Source organism: Neomonachus schauinslandi, chromosome 1 (assembly GCF_002201575.2).
Source record: "Neomonachus schauinslandi chromosome 1, ASM220157v2, whole genome shotgun sequence".
Classification (NCBI taxonomy): Eukaryota; Metazoa; Chordata; class Mammalia; order Carnivora; family Phocidae; genus Neomonachus; species Neomonachus schauinslandi.
The window spans coordinates 202,885,933-202,904,783 of record NC_058403.1 but is presented as its reverse complement, the minus strand read 5'-3'; the positions used below and the strand labels follow the sequence as shown (position 1 = coordinate 202,904,783).

Here is an 18,851-nt window from a genome sequence, read left to right as displayed (position 1 = left end):
ATGCGGGGTGCAGGCATGGTGAATGGACACGGGGCAAAGCCGCTGTCACCAGCAGGGAACGAGACACTAGGCTTTCGTGCAGTGCAGATGGCCATGCTTCCCGGTACCGCGGCCGCCTCTGGCATGTGTAGACCGAAGCCCCGCTGCGGGCAGGTGCTACATGGGGCCCCCTGATGCTACCACAGGACCAAGCTGCCGTGGCTAGGTCTGAAAAATCGCCTGGCCACTGGGAGCTCCTTTTCTAGTTCTGCTTCTCTTCACGCTGTGAGGTCGGCAAGAAGGGGCACCCGTCGGTGAAGGGGAGGGTAATGTCGCTGCCAGGCTTCCTCAGAAACTAAGCTCCCCTGCTGCCCTGTCGTAGGAGGCCTGGCAGACAGGCTGCTTTTCCATTTCCTTCAACTTGAACTAGGAATGGAAAGAGTCTGAGGACGAGTCCACGAAAAAACAAAAAGTCTTTTCAACAAAGGCTTTTACCTGCTGAAGCTGTCTGTTGTTCTGCGAAGGGGTCATTCTGGAATGGGTCACCTAGGTTAGAGGAGAGAGGGACGTTTAGCTCTATGGCAGAAAAGGACTCTGGCATATCCAAGTGGGAGCGGCCACTGGCCGAGGTGGCTTTTCTTAGTTGGGGTGCTCAAGATGAAATGAGGTAACTGCTCAACATGGGCTGGAGGTGGGGAAAACGTGGAGTGAGCCAGAATTCACTCCTCTCTTTCTCTGCCATGCTTTACGCTTGTATCTCATCTCCCTCTCACCTCCCCCAGGTACGACAACACAGGACCCCAGGGCTGCCCCAGTCCTCAACCCACAGGCAGCCCCGGAGCAATGATGAGCTCCACACATCCAAGCTTCAGGAGCTGCCCGATTCCTCTCTTGGACCTGCGAACCTCTGATCCCACATCTGACACTGGAAAGGCACCCCCACTGCCCTCTCCCCGCCCCAGCACTTCACTCAGGAACATACAGATACCCTTCCTGGAAGGCTTTCAGGCTTCCTGCTCTGAAAAAAAACAGGGAAACCGAGGAAAACTTGTTCGTAGAAGTCTTCCTGGTTATTCTCGACTCGCGTGTGGCTCTGGGTAAATGTGTCACATGAAGACCTTAGACTTATGTGGGGATCTGTCCTTCACTGGGTAGTTTCATAATCATGACTACATCTGATTGTCTTATTGATCCCACCAGGAGAGCGAGGGAGAATTTACCACCCCTTCTGGAGGCTGGGAACTGAGGTGTGCAGAGGTTAAGGGCGGAGCCAGCTGCCCTTGAATGTGGGCACCTCACTGGGAGCTGGGAGCTGGGAGCTGGGAGCTGAGCTCTTCCACCACACGCCAATGCCTCAGTTCTGTAGTGAACCGGCTGAAGCGAAACACTCAGGTAGCCCAGGAGGCTCCAAGGATTCCCTTCCCCGTCCATTCCAGAAGGTGCCTATCTTGCAACCATTCTAGTCATCAGACAGTTCTAAATGGCACAAAGTAAACAGCCCTCCAATGACGAAGTGGGCACCGGGCGAGATACCTTTGAAGGGATCAGCTCCTTTAAATGGGTCGGATTTGAAGGGGTCTTCAGCCTGGAAAGGATCCGGATGCAATTCTTGGGCATTGTTGCTAAATAACAAGGCTTTATTTTTGAAAGGATCATCCTATAATTTTGTGAAGAGACAGGACAGAAATTTTATTATTTCAAATTTAAAGCAAAGTACAGAATTCCCTACCCAACTTGCATATTTCTCCTTCAAGCAGTGGGACCTTACAGAGAACGATTAAAAAATCATCAAAGAAATGTGGACGTTGGTTCATAGTGACGTGTCGACACTAGTTTATTCGCGGTGACAAATGTTCATTCGCAGGGACAAGGTATTAATGATAGGGGAAGCTGGGTGTGGGGTATGTGGGAACTTTCTGTACTCCCTTTAAGTTTTCCTGTAAGTCCACCACTCTTGCAAACTGAAAGTTTATTTAAAAATTGAGTGGACGCAACCCAAACAAACGTCCGCTGACAGACGAACAGATATACTAGATGTAGTATGTAGAAATATAAGGAAATATTATTGACCCTTGAGGACATTATGCTGAGTGAAACAAGCCAGTCACGAAAAGACAAATGCTGTGTGACAGTGTCACTTTATATGAGGTCCCTAGAGGAGTCAGATTCAGAGACAGTAGAGCGGTGGGTGCCAGGGGCTGAGGAAGCAGGACGGGGAGTGAGTGTTTAGTGGGTATGAAAACGCTCTGGAGTTTAGTTACACAGTGTGAATATACTGAGGCATGGTTCAGATGGTCAATTCTATGTTATGTGTATTTTCTCACAATTAGAAATTCTGCTTAAAAAATCACTAAGTCAGAAAGCAGTGGTATTTTTGGAAATGTCAAAAAGAAAACCTAACAAGCCACTCAACAACGACAGCATGGGTCTCGTTCAAAAGTGTGGCCTCCCTCAATCATCTTTTTTTCACAGAACGTCTACCTATGTGGGCATTTTTTAAAATGCTCTTTCCACACCAAGAAACATGCAGGCTATTTACATCCTGGGAGGAAATGAGTTGCTTATGCAGTTAGAACTACTAGAGCATATACACTTCGCACCGTGCACGTTTTTTAAAAAGTGCTTATTTCTAGAAACAAACAAGCATGTTTAAACCAGAAGGAAAGGAAAAAAAAAAAAAAAGATTTGCTTTTGAAGAGCGCATTTTTATAGTTGAAAATGGCCCAAATGTTGGTGGGGGGGTATAATCTACACAGGAACAATGCACTTCGTTTAGAAACAGTGAGTGTATTTTGGTTAATAAAGACACACCCTCAGTGAAAACATGAAGGTTTCACCGTGATACGAAAAAGCACAACATCCTCACTGAATCTGGCAGATGTGTCGGCACCCGTGGGGCTGGCAAACATCCAATATTCCAAAGCCAAATAATTAAAGAGCTGGGGCTTCCGTAAAAATACAGACAACGGTTACAGGGCAATGACGTCAAAGGAAGATTCCTGACTAGGCTCCTAGCACTCTGGGCTGGCTGACTTTGGGAAGCAGGATGGCTCTCAGAGGCACTGGGCCAATGGGAAAACTTTTCTTACCTGGGAAAGATTATCTGCAGCCTCCAACCACAGGGCTTCCCAAGGTGGGGAAACCAAGTAGGTTCTTAGGCAAGTAAGTACAGATGTCTGCAAGCTCCGCGTCTGGCGGAAGCGTGCGGTTCGTTAAGGGCAGCATGGTGCTTAACACCTGCACAACGCACGCACCCAGCAAGTGTCTGATGGGGCTCGCTGACACAGATAAATACGAGGGAGAAGTCCTAATCTAAAGAAGCTGGGAGGCCAGGATGGAAAATCAACCTCTCACACTGTGCCATGGGGGAAGGAATGTATCTGTTCCAGAAGAATGGAGAGAGATGATGACCTGGACACGGGTGTGCATTAAGAATGACACCTCAGGCTCAGACTGGAAGCTTCTATTTAGTTTTTAATAGCATGGTTTACAAGTTGGTGGGTTTTTTTTTTTTTTCTTTTAATGTTTTCGATCACCACTTGGAAGCCTGCCAAATAAGAGGGGGCGATGGCAGAGAGGAGACTGTGATTCTAGGGGCTCTGGCTGCAAGCCCCCTGACCTGAAAGTCAGGTCTGCAATCTCTTTCTCAGGAGCAGTTATTTGCCTAAGGCAGCAATCGCTCCCTCCCCTTCAAAGGAGAAGCCTACAGAGACCCCAGGAGGATTCATGTATGTAAGGTAACCACCAGTGGTTCTGATTCTATTTCACGGATTCAGAGCAGAAAATGAGATTTCCCCTGGTGCAGAGATGCCATAAACTCCACCATCCACTGACCGCTTGTCATTGAGAACTGAGCCAGCTGCCACTTGGGAGACCCAAGTACAGCAGACAAGCACCAGGGTGAAAGACAGAGGTAAAATACCTCGAACACAGAGTTCAGGAACTAGTCTTAAGTTCTGCACTTGTTAAGAAATAGATGTGACAACTCTGAAAGGAGTTACTGAGGAGTTCCCTTTAGATGGGGGCTGGGCAGTGGTGTGCTGGTGAACCAGCTCTCTGAGGAAAAAAAAAAAAAAAGCCCTGATTGGCAGCTTCTGCCAGTTCCCATGGTGTAAATACTCCCACTGTGGCTGAATCCAAGTTACCAAAAGTTCTATAATCAGGTTACAAAATTCCTATTTAATAATCAGCTCTGGAGAGCCAAGAAAATATGGCTCCAGCATGCCAGTGGGGCTGGATGCAACAGACAACCCAATGATGAGTTCTTGGCGAGGCTTAAGTCGATTATGATTTATTACCTTCTGTCTACTAGACAGGTTGGTTGGGTGCTGTCTTCAAGGGCAAGAGGCCAGTATTATCATCATCAGATGAAAAACAAGAAATAAATTTGGCTTTAAGAAGAATCAGTCTCTTGGATAAAGTAACATAGTTATGAGCTTAACACTAAAGTTAGTAACTTTAATAGAACTGTCCAGCCTTAGAAAGTTCTAGATGCACCTCTCTGGTTACACTATTCTCAGGGGACTAAACCCCTCACTTTCACCCACCTCAAAGAGAACAAAGAGCTCTGTGAAGCAGTCTCGAAATATTCAAGAGTAAACAAAAAGCCCTCTTCGAGGTATTTATTAAGAAAAGGAAACAAACCAAAAATGCTTTAAAAACTGTATTTGTACAACAAGATAAATATAGTTTTTCTTTCAGACACTGGTTGCAAGTTTCTATGTAACATATCTGACATCGACATTCCAGGATGAGTTGACTATCATGTAAACTTTGCCCTGCTTACAAGATGAATGAAAATAAGGAAAGATTAAAAATCGGGGGGGGGGGGCGCGAGGCGCGAGGGGAGGAGGGAAATCACTGGCCACTTGCCAACTGCCACTTTGCTGCCAACTTTTTATCCAAGGAAATCGATCTTATTCGAACCTGCAAAAGAGTTTGAGAGTGAGCTGTTTCGTGAACGAAGATGAAACAGGACAAGCCCAAAGCTGTGCAAGGGGACCAACGCCAGATGGGGAAAGTGAAAGCAGGGCCGCGAAGCTGAAATGCACACACAGAGACAGGGGACAGCCGGACAGCCAAGCGGGCAATTCTGCCTCAAGCACTTAACGACGAGTGGATGTTGTTCCATAGTCTAAATTCAGACAATGAAGCTGAATTTGGGCCCCAGGGCGGATATGGAATTCACCCGTTTACAATTCCATGACAAAAAGGAATCTGTGAATAGCAGAGGGAAGCAGGAAGGGCCAGCGACAGGAGACAGAGGAGCGCATCAACAGCATCTTCTAGGCAACTCAGGGAAGGAGGCGTAAGCTTCCCCATAAATTCCTGGGACTGAGTACTCAGCTACTGAGGAAAGAAACACATCAAGAAATGAACATGAAGAGCTAAGTCTCTAGTTGAGAGAAAGGGAAGCCGTATTATTACAGGAAGGAAAAGGAATCTGCGAAGCCAACAGGGCCAGGTGCAGAAGGAGGGCTCGGAGGATGAGTCCTGGATGAGGGGGCAGCAGTGTGGGGCGAGCAGTGAAAGGCTTCAGAAGCACAGCACAACCAAATCATCAAGACCAACCGCGTCCCACTGGCTCCCTCAGGAGCACAAAGATGCTCTCATCAGCCAGACTAGAGTGGAAACGCTGGGGCTTGGGGCCAGGAACAAGGGGACCTGACAATCTGAGGAAAAAGTAATACTGGCTGGATGTGAGCAGCCCGAGAGTCCACAGAAACCTAAGAGGCCAAAAGCCCCTTGGGCCTTGATCAGGACCCCTAGGGTCATAAAGTGCCGAGGTTTTCAGTGTAACCAAAATTGCAACAGAGAGGCCAGTTCATAGGTCAAACAGCAATGCCTCGAAAGGGCTGTCACTTTTCTTGATCTTTAGCAATTCATTCGATTTTCAAGGTGCTCCTTGTGGGAACACACACACACACACACACACACACACACACACACACACACACTCCCCTGGTCCCCCCAACTAGCAGGATATAAGGTTTCACAATGTGTGAGAGCTTGATTCAGTTTTGGTTACATTTGGGAAACCCTCCAAACGTGGGTGGTCGGCCCACTAAAGATGGTCTTTTATTAAACACTGGTTTACAAAGGATTCAGGCCTATCCTTCGCTTTGTCCCGGAAGCAAGGCCGGAGCACAGCCATGTACGCTGGGCCGCAGGGCCTGTGGGGACACACAGAGCGGCAGTGGACACAAGAAACACCCTGCATTCGGACAGAATCAAGGCTGGCAAGCGCTGGATCCCGCAGGCAGGGCATTCTCTGATCTCAACGTGGGACCTAATCCCAGGACTGGAATATGTTTATTCGACCTTTACCATGGCTCCAAAACCGCCCCTCTCTGTCAGGGAGACCCCCTCGCTCAGGTCGGCTAAGTTGGTCAGGCTGGCGCCGTGGGCCCCGTCGAGTGCCTCGTCGTACTGCTCCAGGGTCCTGTGGGCTTCCTGGTGGCTCTCGTGCAGCTCGGAAAGCTTGCTTCGTGCCTACACAACAAAGATGGCCACTAGCACACGGGGTTTAGGGGAAAAGTGTCAGGAGAGACATTTTTTTCTCCTAATGCCCAACCCCGAGTGACAGATGGGAAACTGAATTACTCGCTTACAGAGTTTACAAGAAGTGAGACCACTTGTAAACCAGAATGAGGTCCTTCCCGCCGCCCCATGAGGCCTCTCTGTATCCCCAGCCCCTGAGGGAGGCCCGTGTTCAAACAGACATTTGTCAATTCTGAACAAACTGAAACTGGTAAAATCCAGATTCACAATCTGTTCCAAGCGATTATCAACATTTTCCTTTATGGAGTTTTTATCACCCCGTTTGCGTTAATAAGCAGCAGCGAACTTCACTGTTATTACTAACACACACTCATGTCTTGGTTCCTATCTACCTGTACAAACTCTTACTGCTTGGAGGAAAAAGGTCTTAAGATAATACTACATCTATTCATTAAGAATGAAACAATATAGGGTATTAAACCCCTGGCACGTTTGTGATCAACTTTTGTCTGTAACCTGGCAAAAAGAGCGAGAGGTGGAGCCAGTCAGGAAAGGAAGCATGACTAGCCATTTTGACATTGCCAAGGGAGAGCATCACCCCCACTCCGTAGATGGGACACACAGGGGCCATTATGTACAGGGGAGGAGAGGAGCCCTCCCTCTGCCGGTGAGCCGCCACTGCAGGCCTCAGGGCCCTCACACAGGCGTGGGAAAAGGACGGGGTGCCCAGACAGCTTGAAGAACTTGAAGAAGCATGGGGTGATGCTGGTCATAGGGTGGGGCCTCCTCCATGTGCCAGTCTGCAAACTGCATGGGGATGGAGAGGTGCTGGAACCACTCTCAGACTCTGTCCCTCTCGCTTGTCCAAGAACCACGCTGGTGAGGGCATTTCTATGACCAACATCCTCTCCACGGGAGCTCTTCAAGTCCTCACACAGACCCTGCCCATTCCCCCAAAATGGCATGCGCTCAGGTGGGGAAGTGGAAGGCAAAGCAAACTGCCACCGGGCCAAAGCACAACGCCCACACACACACTGGAGGGCTCTGGGAGCTCACCCTCCAGGCCAGGGTGGCAGCCTCTCAGAAGAGAGCCTAACGTAAATGAGGTGGGTGACAGCAAAGGAAACAAGCGGCCTTGGTGCAGGTGCAGACCAACACAGGCTGGTCACATACAGCACTGTGACCGGTCACCACAGCTACTCCACGTGCCAGAAGACCCCAGAAGGCCCCGCCACCGCCAGCAGAGGCAGGGGCCCATCCTCAGCAAGGTACCTGGTTGATTTCATCTTGCGTCGATTTCAGGGACTTGATGATGGTTTCCAGTTGAACTTTCCCAGCCTGAATGCTCTGCTCCAGCTGGGTTTCTTCCTGCTGCAATCGGTTCAGCTCCGACTTGGCCCGGTTCAGGTCATCTTCCTGGGACTTGAGATCAGATTCCTGAGACTGGATTTGGGTCTTCAATGAGGAAATCTGAAATGAGATGAAATATGATTGAGGGAGAATTCTTTTTTTTTTTTTTTTTTAAGATTCTACTTGTTTGAGAGCAAGAGCAGCTACGCAAGTGGCAGGAGGAACAGAGAGAGAGGGACAAGCAGACTCCACGCTGAGTGCAGAGCCCAATGTGGGGCTTGATGTCACAACCTGAGCCTAAACCAAGAGCTGGACACTCAACCGACTGAGCCACCCAGGCACCCCAAGGTAGAATTCTTAATTCACGTTGTTGGAAGGAGCTAGTCCAGTGAGGCAGACACCAGCCCGATGGCCGGACACCTGGCCTCCTTCCAGGGCCCTCTCTCCACTTGCATGACAGAGAGAAACAACAAGGCAGACATGCTCACGCCCATGTAACTGGCAGAAAGTCAGTTTGGGATAAGGAAGAATGAGACCTGGGATAAGCATAGGCAATCTGTCCCCCAGGGGCTAAAGATCCCCGAATGAGGCCGCAGAGGAGGACACAAGGCTTTACAGTCTGCTGAGGCTGCAGCCCCTCTGGTTTGTAATGAGCAGTGAAGACAGCAGAGCGAGAGAGGGGCGTGCTGGCCCCCCTGTGCGGTGAGGTACGGGCCAGGGTGAGGTGTCCACACACACAGGTTAGCAGGGACCAAAGGCCGTTCACCGTATGGCTTGGTGGGTGAGACTGAAGTCAGGCCACAAATGCTTGGTCGCTTTTTCAAGTGGTATGTCTCTATTAATCCAGGAGGATGTCTCAGTCCTGTGCTTCAAGGGCATTGTGAGTTCAAAGAAGCCTGCAGGAAGCCCCCCTGCAGTGCTGGGTGTGAGACTCACCATCTGAGTCTCGTCCTGGCACTTCTGCCTCACGTCGCTCAGCATGTCTCGGAGCTTGGCCTTCTGCTGATCCATTTCGTCAAGTCGGTCTTGGGCGTCCTGTTTCTGAGCTTCTAGCTCTTGCAAACTGCTTGTTTCCCGGTCTAAATCATTTTGTAATTCCTAGGAAGAGTCACATCACATTACTTTAGACAGATGAGAATGGGGAATATCCTGGTAACAGGGTCTCAGCCTGGGCTGGAGCCCCCAGGACGTCCTACAAAACCGCCTGTGCCCCCAGTCTGCACTTGGCAGGCATCCGGTGCACACCTGCTGTAAATGCGTGCATCCTGGCTTGGCAGCTGTGGATTGAGCTCTCACTAAGCATCCCGGCAAATACTTACTGACGGCCTAAGAGAGGCCAGGGGCCAGGAGAGTGGCTGGGTCCCAGCAAGAAGAGCTGTCCAGTGACATGTGATCAGGGGTGGAGAGAGGAGAGGCATCACCCAAACATAAATAAACTGGGAGGAATGGAACCAACAGAATGCATGAGTGCTGTTGGGTGGACTTGGGAGCACGGGGAGACCGGACTGATGCTGCACAGATGGAGGGGACCCCCACGGAAGCACTACTTAGGGTAGACCTGAAGGACAAGCAGGCAGCAGCCACGTGAAGAGCCAGGAGGAAAGGAGCCCAGCAGGTGGGGGGACAGCAGGGGGCCCAAGGTGGGGAAGGGGGGGTTGGGCTCCAACTTGAGCCAAAGGAAGCAGGGCCACACCAATGAGACTGCACGTGCTTCTGGGGCAGGACATTCAAGTATGGGCTTGGGACACGACACTTCTCCACTGCTAACGCTCCTCCAAATTGGAAGTATCTATCAAGATGACCTAGCAGGGACCCTTAGACCCGACTACGACACCTCTAGGAGAAGCATCTTAGAGGTGTACGACACATGTGACCACATGTAGTGTGTGAGCGCAAAACCTGTAAACAATGTAAATTTCCACCAGGCGGGCCTGGCTAACAACGGCGGGGTACAGTCTTACCCTAAGAGAAGCTGCACCTCATACTCTGAGTTACAATGTGAAGCAAACAAGGCACCTGGCAGAGCACATGTGTACTTCACATTCTGGCATTCGTGCAAACAGGAAGGAGAGAATATGCACAAATCTCTCTCCTTAAACATGCACGTGACCTTCCTGGAAGGCCTCATGGGAGCCAATGAACTGCATCTCTGAGGGGGTGAAGGGGAGGGCAGGAAGCTTCACGCCTTTTGATTTTCAACCAGGCAAATATCTTATCAAATGTTTTATAACTAAAGCTAAAATCACGGATGGGTGCGGCAGAGGAGATGGAGGCCTGGGAGGGCTGACGAAGGGAGCAGGGAGGGGACCCAGAACTAGGTGAGACGGTGGCCATGGGAACCAAAGTAAGGGAAAGATTTGAGGGGACCTTGAGGGTACAGGAAGACAGGGACGGTGAGGCCGATCCCCAGGGCTGGCCTGGGCTATGGGTTGCTGGCGCCATTTTAGGAAAAAATCCAAAGCAGTCACAACGTCTCCTCTCTGCCTTAAGGATAAAAATGTCATGGCTCTCTCCTCTCTGGATAGCTCCCCAGGCTCCCTGCCCCTGACCTTTAATTCAGGAAGCAGATCCTCAGTCTGACAAGTTTGGGGAAGAGAAGAGACTGGTGGTAGGGAGTCTAGGACATGGGTCTGCCACATCTGAGGGAAGAACAGTGATGGAGGAGGAGGAGATGAAGCAGGGAGGAGGGTCAGGCCCAGTGTGGTAGCCTGGGACACCAGGTGGCCAAGAGTCTGGGACATCAAGGAACCTGAGCCTCATTCTATAAAGAAGAAGGAGGAATCGAAGAGCCCCACGGGGACAAAGACCCACCAGCTCATGGGTAGGATGGGAGCTGGGTCAGAATGGGGAGGTGTCTAAGCAAAGAGAACACAGAAATAACCCAGACAACCTACAAACTCAGTTCAAACCCCCCCGGAATCCCCTGCTGGCTTCTGTGCAGAAACTGACAAGCTGATGCCAAAATTCATTAAGGAAATGCAAGGGACTCGGAATAGCCAAAACAATCTTGAAAAAGAAGAAACAAAGTGGCAGGACTCATATTTTTCAATTTCAAAATTTACAACAGACATGCCTCAGATACATCGTGGGTTTGGTTCCAAATCACTGCAATAAGCAAATATTGCGATAAAGCAAGTCAAATGAATTTTTTAGTTTCCCAGTGCATATAAAAGTATGTTTATACTATACTGCAATCTATTAAGTATACAATAGCATTATGTCTAAAAATAAATGTACACACCTTAAATAAAATAATACTTTATTGCTAAAAATTGCTAACCACCATCTGAGCTTTCAGTGAGTCACAGTCTCTGATCATAGATCACCGTAACATATATAACAAAAACGAAAAAGTTTGAAAGATTGCAAAAACACCAAAATGGGACATAGAGACACAAAGTGAGCAAATACTACTGGGAAAATGGTGCTGATAAATTTGCTTGACACAAGGTTGCCACAAACCTTCAATTTGTAAAACAAAAACAAAAAAACCACACAGTATCCGCAAGCACAATCAAGTGAAGCACAATAAAATGAGGTATGCCTCTAAGAAGCTACAGTCATCAAGACAGTGTGGTACTGACATAAAGAGAAATGCAGGTAGATCAATGGGATAGAATTCAGAGTCCAGACATAAAGCCACACATCAATGGCCAAGTGATATCCAACAGGGATGCCAAGACCATTCAATGGAGAAAGAACAGTTTCTTCAACAAATGGTGCTGGGACAACTGGATCTCCACATGCAAAAGAATGAAGTCAGACCCTTATCTCACACCATATGCAAAAATTACTGAAAGCAGATCAAAGATCTAAATGTAAGAGCTAAAACGATAAAATCTTAGAAGAAAACATGGGGTAAATCTTTGTGACCCTGAATTAGGCAATGAGTTCTTAGATATGACACCAAAGGCAAGAGCAGGAAAAAAAAAAAAAAAAGGAACAGACTGGACTTCGCCAAAATTTAAAACCTTTATGCTTCAAAGGACACCATTAAGAAAGTAAAGACAACCCACAATATTTGCAAATCACGTATCTGATGAAGAACTTATATCTAGAAACTATCAAGAACTCTTACAACTCAGCTATTGAAAGACAACCCAATTTAAAAATGGTCAAAGGGTCCGAATAGACATTTCTTCAAAGAAGATACACAAATGGCCAATGAGCACATGAAAAGATGCTCAACATCATTAGGGGAAGTGTTAGGGGCAATGAGGTACCGCTCCACACCCACTAGGAAGGCTAAAATAAAAAATGGGAAATAAGTGTTGGCGAGGATATGGAGAAACAAGAACTCTTATGCATTATAGGCTGGAATGTAAAATGGCGCAGCCACATTGGAAAACAGGCCGGCAGTTCCTCAAAAGAGTTACCATATGATCCAGCCATTCCACTCCTAGGTAACAGACCCAACAGAAGTGAAATCATATGTCCATGTGACTTCCACATGAACGTTCATAGTGACGTCATTTGCAATAGCTAAAAAGTCAAAGAACCCAAATATCCATCAACGGATGAACAGACGAACAAAATGTGGTCCAGCCACACTGAAGGGTCTCACTCAGCCATAAAAACGAATGACACACTGACACACGCTGGTTCATCATTCACGATGTGGATGAACCTTGAAAACACGAGGTGGAGTGAAAGAAGCCAGACACAGAGGTCACACCGTGTATGAATCCATTACCACGCAATGTCCAGGTCAGGTAAATCCGGAGACAGGAAGCAGATCAGTGGTTGCCAGGGGCTGGGGAGGGGAACAGGGACTGCTAATGGGGACGGGGCTTCCTTTCGGAGTGAGGAAAGTGCTGACGAACTGACAGTGGTGATGGTTGTACAACCCTGAGCACACAGTAAACACCACGGAATTATACACTTTAAATGGATGGATTGTGTGTATGTGAGTTCTAGCTCAGTAACGCTGTTGTCACAAAAACAAAATAAAACGAAAAACCAGGCAAAGACGCTGCAGGTGCTCACCAGAACGACAGCAATGGAAATGGAGGTGAGAGACCCCCAGGGAGGACGGGGAAGGGGCACCCTGGGAACAGGACCGGGGGAGCTGAAGCTGAAGCTTCTGCTGCCTAAAACCAAACATAAATGGACCTGAGGACAAAGGACTCATACTCCACGCGGGGCCCTGACCCACAAGACTGTGCTAGTAGGTGTGGCAAGCAATCTCCTGGCCAGATCCACGTGGGGAAAGGTGGCAGGAACCAAAGCCAAACCTGGTTTTCAAAGGGGAACTTTCAAAAAATACACTGTTCTGTCTAGGACCAAAAGCTGCCATCAAGCACTACAGCAGAGCCCCGGCCTGGCCTGCTTACAAATGAGGCCCCCACGGAACAGGGGCCAGTCTGGCTGGCGTTGGGCTCCCTCCCAGCTCTGGGGGGGCTGTTGGGGCACACAAGGACCCCAGCACCTGAAAGGCTGCAGGTATGTGCCCGTCAGAGCCCACCAGCCAGGGCTCTAGGTGGCTTGGCTGCACCTGCCACAGACCAGAGGGGACGGTACCTTCAGATGTCAGAACAAGTCACTGCAAAGACCTGACATCTTCCTCAGCATCACCCAGAGCAGGCACCAGAGACCCGATGACTGGTTTCCTGGGCAGTTAAAGGCCGTCATAGCACCCAGATCCTCAGGGACCAGAATGAAAACCAAATCATGTTCACGGCAACCCAGACACAATAGGAAGGGAGAACCGGCCACACGTCCGTGTCGCTGGCTAGGCCCAGCCCAGGCACGAGGGACGAGGAGGCCAGCTCCACCACACCACAGGACTAAAAGGATGGAGGCTGAGGGGATGCAGCGGATAGAGGGGTGGGAGTGGGCTCTGCGTCTGAGGGATCAACTCTAGGACATGGGTGGAAATCAGAGGCCTGAGAGAGAATAAAATGACAGGAGGAAAGTACTGTGGGGGCTTTCAGAGAAATACAGTGACTTCGCCTGCAAGGTGGTCTTATAGCTGAAGCAGCTCATTTGAGCAAAAAAGCCCTTCCTGTCAGAGGCAGGCCAGTCCCTGCTTTCCATCCCAAAACATTCCAGGAGACCATCTATAGCCCAGTCCTCACTGCTAACACGCACGGAGAGTGAGAAGCCAGGAAAGGAAAGAAGGGTCTGGACACTGCACGGCGTGAACTGGTGAGTGTCCCGAAGCAGCGAGGGCACATCCACCCCACCTCACCTGCAGACCACAGCCACGACAGATGGCCCTTCCCACAGATCGGCGGGACGTGCCATCCTCCTAGTCTCTCAGAATCCGCCAGTCCCCTTGTGGGTGGCGCAGGGGAGGGCCGCCCAGCACCTCGAGAGCCCGATGCTACTTACTTGCTCTGGCTCAGGTCCACACCCTCAGAGGTGGCCCAGAAAGAACCGGCCACTGTCGCGGCACACACGGCTGCTCTTGGCTCTGTGAGCAGCCCACTCACAGACCCTCGGTGCCAGCTGGGGAGATGGAAGCTAGGAGGCCGAGCCACTGGTCCGGGTCACTCAGGTGAGGCCTGGTGGAGCTGGAGTCCTGACCACTTGGCCGTGCTCCTCTCCCCCGCCCAGCTCTGAGCTCAGAACACTCAAAGTCCTCAAGCAGAGACCACCAGTCCCAGCGGCACTTCTAGCACTCACTCTCAGGGTGCCACAGCCACCTCAGACCCGAGACATCGTGGGAACCCACGTGCCTTCACCGGTGCAGCTGCCCGGGGCTGACTGCTTTGCCCTGGTGCAGACTCCCCTCTGCTCAAATGATGAGGAGAGCAGGGAGGGCCCTGAGTGAGTGCTGAGCATATATGCCAGACCCCATTCTCCAGCCCCACAACTCAGGAAAGCAGAACAGTCCTTACTGATGTCATACAAGACCCAGAGATGTTAAGTAACTTGCCCAAGGTCACACAGCTAAGGAGAACTGGGTTCGAGCCGAGCAGTCAGACTCCCAGTCTCCGCATCACCACCACCTGCTAGGAGACACTCCAGGAAGCAGGACTATCCTGAGAACAGGTTAGCAGCCACTGACTGAACCTCAAACACTGAGACGTGAGTGGAAAAAGCCAGACACAAAAGGTCTCACATCTAACGTCCAGAACAGGCATATCCATAGAGACAGAAAGCAGATTAGTAGTTGCCAGGGGCTGGGGGAGGGGCAATGGGGGGTGGTGAGGGCTAATGGTCATGGGGTTTCTTTTTGGGGTGATGAAAATGTTCTGGAACTAGATGGAGAAGATAGCTAAAGAACATACTGAATATGCTAAAAACCACTGAATTGTATGCTCTAAAAGAGCAAATTTTATGTGATGTGAATTATAGAGCTCAACTGGAAAAAAAAAGCAAGAAAAAACCCCTGGTCTATGGTTACACGAAACTTAAAAGCCTCACCTGGAAGCCCCCCCAGAAGCCTGTGCTTCCAGGAAGGGCAGGGCTAGCTTTCCTTTACCCCACCCCCAATGACAGGTGCAGCTGGTGCTGCGCAGGGCACAGCTCATCTGCCCAGGGCGAGCACTGTGCTTACCTGTACTTCGTTGCTTTTCTGTCTGATTGCCTCTTCCTTTTCTCTAATGTCTTGCTCCAGGGAGTACTTCTCTCTGGGCATTGAAAAAGATTTCAGGAAAGCACAGATGAGTGATAGCATGCCTACAGCCATGGTGTAGTTTCTCGGCAAAGAGCTTTCTCGGCCCTTCTGCTCAGTGTCCTCCCCCAGAATTAACAGGTGAGAGGTGGCTGCTTTGAAGAGGATCCCAGGGACATACAGGAAACAGATGCACTTCTTTCTGCCGGATTCTAAGAGTGCAGACACCCCATCCAAAGCCCTTGTTTATGGGTGGGGAAACTGAGGCAGAAGGCACAGACAGGAGCCAGAGACCTGTACACGAAGCCTCTCTCAGCTGTCGGTCCTAAGCCGTTAACTTGCCACCTGAGACTCAGCCGTTTTATGTGCTGAGGGAGAGCAAGGCCTTCCTGAGGTCAGGGGGCAGGGCCTGGGGCTGCCTAGCAACAACCTGCCCAAGACCCCACAGTCCCCACTGACTACTGCGGACGTCATCACTCGACCTCATTAAGTCAATTCAGGAACTCAGGGAAATGTGCAGCCCTTCACTTCTGCTGTACGGACTTGTGATGGTCAACTTGCCGCATGTCTCACAAGTCTCCGGTACTTGTGGTAATAAGCTGGGATAGGGCTGGTGTAAGATTCAGATTCTCAGGGGAATGAGCTTTAACACACCTTTGTAACTGGGCGATCTCTTGACTGATATCATCAAGTTCTTTCACACCAGTAAATTCCCCTGATCCAAGAGAACTTGAACCGTCCTGGAACCAAATTCAAATACAGAATTAAGAACTGTCAAGCTGAGGGGCCCCTGGGAGGCTCAGTCGGTTAAGCGTCTGACTTGATTTTGGCTCAGGTCATGATCTTGGGGTTGTGAGATTGAGCTCAACGTCGGGCTCCACGCTGGGCACGGAGCCTGCTTAAGATTCTCTTTCTCCCTCTCCCTCTGCCCCTCCCCTCCCTTAAAAAAAAAAAAACTGACAAATTGAGGGGCGCTTGGCTGGCTCAATTGGTGGAGTATGTGACTCTGGATCTCGGGGTTGTGAGTTCAAGTCCCACATTGGATGTAGAGATTAGTTAAAAATAAAATCTTAAAAAAAATTTGACAAGCTGACCTCAAGGCCCAGCAGGTACTAGGAGGTCCTAGTATGAGGAATATAGTCATGATATCTCCAATTCACAGTAACAAAAGGGCCAGCACCGTGCCTGGAAAACTATCCCAGTGGCCCAGACACACCCCCTAGACCCACCCTTGGGCCCCTGGTGAGGGCTGGGGCCAGATTAAGGTAGGTAAGGACAGCAGGGCACCGGCCTGCTCATGCGGGCCACTGCCGCCACCTGGTGGCAGGCTGCGGGAAACCACACAAACAAGACCAGGTGTGGTCAGCAGTACTCACCGGGACAGGAGTGCCTCTCTCTGAGGGCGGGACCATGTCCGGTGACAGGACTTGAGGGGGGTCGATGCCTTTACTGACCTTCTGCTGAATGAAGTACATAGCTAATGCAAACTGGTCTTTACTTAACTTCCCTGTTTGCCTCGTATCAGCCAGGGCCCTGGGAGAAATGTGCAGATGCTAATTACACATTGAAGAAGAATTCAGCCCTGCATGCTAAGTACAAATCACAGAACCCATCCTTTAAAAAAATGACCAGCGACAATACAAACAATGGGGCACAGCGGCAACTCCTTTTCTACTGAACATCCCGTTCCTGGACAGCAGTCCCGACACCCCCCACCCAAGCACCCTGCCCAAAGACTGGCTGGAGAACCACCAAACCCCACCCCACAGGCGGAGGTGGCGAGGCTTTGGGAAGACCTCAGCAGCAACTACCAGAAATGGCACCGGCTCTTCACGGCGTGCGCGCGGGGGACCGCAATGGTCCAGTACAGAGCAACCGTTCTGGTGGACATGAAGCGGGGCCCGAGCGCGCCCCCTCGGGTCTCTAGCCAGCCCCTGCAGTCCGGGTTATCTGAGCAGCCTGAGCTGCTGGCTTTCAACGGGGGTGACAGCAGCAGCATTCTGGGTTGTCGGCCTGAGGCAATGGGGCCCGGAAAGCCACGCCTGACCATGCTGCACAGGGCAGTCCCTCACAGCTGAGGTGTCCCTGCTCCCGTGGCCTTCTGGCAGCCTGGCAGGCGGGCAAGGCAGCGCGTAAGCCAGCGGCACATGGAGCTCCCGCAAAGCCTGGGGGAGAAGCTCTGCGACCAGCCCAGTAACCAAGGAGCTGGCCCTTACGGGAAGGAAAGCCTCACGCAGTGGGACAAGGCCTCCACATCTGCAAAATGTCTCACCCCGGCCACTCAACAGGCGGCCTCGCTTCCCACTGCTCGTAGTGACTGCAGAGCAATGACACTACCCTCTAACACGGAGCAGAGGAGAGCCGACAATGGTGAACAGACTCGGGCCCAAAGAGCCAACGAACGGGGCCACGGGGGGTTGGGGGGGTGCATAAAGACCCCACCGAATGTTGCTGATAAAGGCTGATCTAAAAACATCTTCATTCTTGTTGCAGTCTTAGGGTGAGGTGTGCTGATTCTGCCTGCCAGGGCCGGTCCTGCTGCACACCCAGCCCACAGCTGCTCCTGGGCCCGAGGCCTCTTCTCTTGGGCCCTCTCCTGCTCCCCGTCTCTGAAGGAGCGTGGCCTCCGAGGCCCGCATGCGGGGTGCTTGGCCAGCCCCGACCCGTGGCAGCACGGCATTCTGGCTCCAGGGCTATGCCCCCGAGCCCTCCGGCCGCAGCTGCTCCCAGCCAGCCCTCTGGGCGTGTTATCTGCGCTTCAGGGATCCCCCCCCACCCCCCGCTTCCCCGGCCACCTGCAGACAAACCCAGACCGTCTTTACTCTTCTAGAGCATGCTCATCCTGCCTTTTCCCTTATACGCAACGCTTCCTGCGTTCCTTCTTTAATCCAAGCATACTGGTGATTTCACTGTCACTTCCCTGTCGCTGCACCACTTCCAGGTTGAGGTAATGTCCCCGTGCTTTGATCGGGGCGCGGCACCGCTACCTTTGAATCACACGCACATCCCACTTCAAGGTGATAAAGGGGGCACTGGAGCTGAAGGGGCGGAGAATGACTGTCCCTGACCTGTCAGAAGCAGCTGGTCTCCCCCAGCTGTTTGGTGACTGACTGGGTGTCACACACACCTGAAGAGACAGCCTGTTTTCTCAGGTTGAGGCCTCCCCTCACAGCGTGGACATCTATGAATTATTACCAAGGACAGTTATTTCCCCAAGCTACTCAGTAACGTGCTAAATTTCACTGCTCTTCTTTGGAAGGGTTCACCTCTCCAGAATTATATGGAAATTCTCTCTCTGTGACTCCCAAGTGAAGCCCCCTAAGCCCTGAGGACAAAGTTAGAAAGTGACCTTCACCACTGGTCAGCTGCAAAAGAAGCCATCCCAGCGCTGTGAAGACTGCTCTGGTCCACCCTGAAGGAAAGTAGGGGTGAGGCCGGCTCCCTGACCGGCCCTGAGGTG

The 18,851-nt window shown here is 50.8% G+C and overlaps 1 protein-coding gene across 5 annotated transcripts in view; it reads right to left on the bottom strand.

Moving 5' to 3' along the window:
• EPS15L1 (epidermal growth factor receptor pathway substrate 15 like 1) overlaps positions 1-18,851 on the bottom strand; it is a 95,615-nt gene that overhangs the window by 32,326 nt on the left and 44,438 nt on the right. For all 5 annotated transcript variants that reach the window (XM_021683285.1, XM_021683282.1, XM_021683279.1 and 2 more), the window contains exons 11-18: positions 16,768-16,924; positions 16,046-16,131; positions 15,335-15,407; positions 8,767-8,928; positions 7,753-7,950; positions 6,307-6,471; positions 1,513-1,636; positions 475-525 (exon numbers count right to left, since the gene is read on the bottom strand). In XM_021683285.1, coding sequence (XP_021538960.1) covers positions 475-525; positions 1,513-1,636; positions 6,307-6,471; positions 7,753-7,950; positions 8,767-8,928; positions 15,335-15,407; positions 16,046-16,131; positions 16,768-16,924 — 1,016 coding nt within the window. The remainder of the gene's footprint in view (positions 1-474; positions 526-1,512; positions 1,637-6,306; positions 6,472-7,752; positions 7,951-8,766; positions 8,929-15,334; positions 15,408-16,045; positions 16,132-16,767; positions 16,925-18,851) is intronic.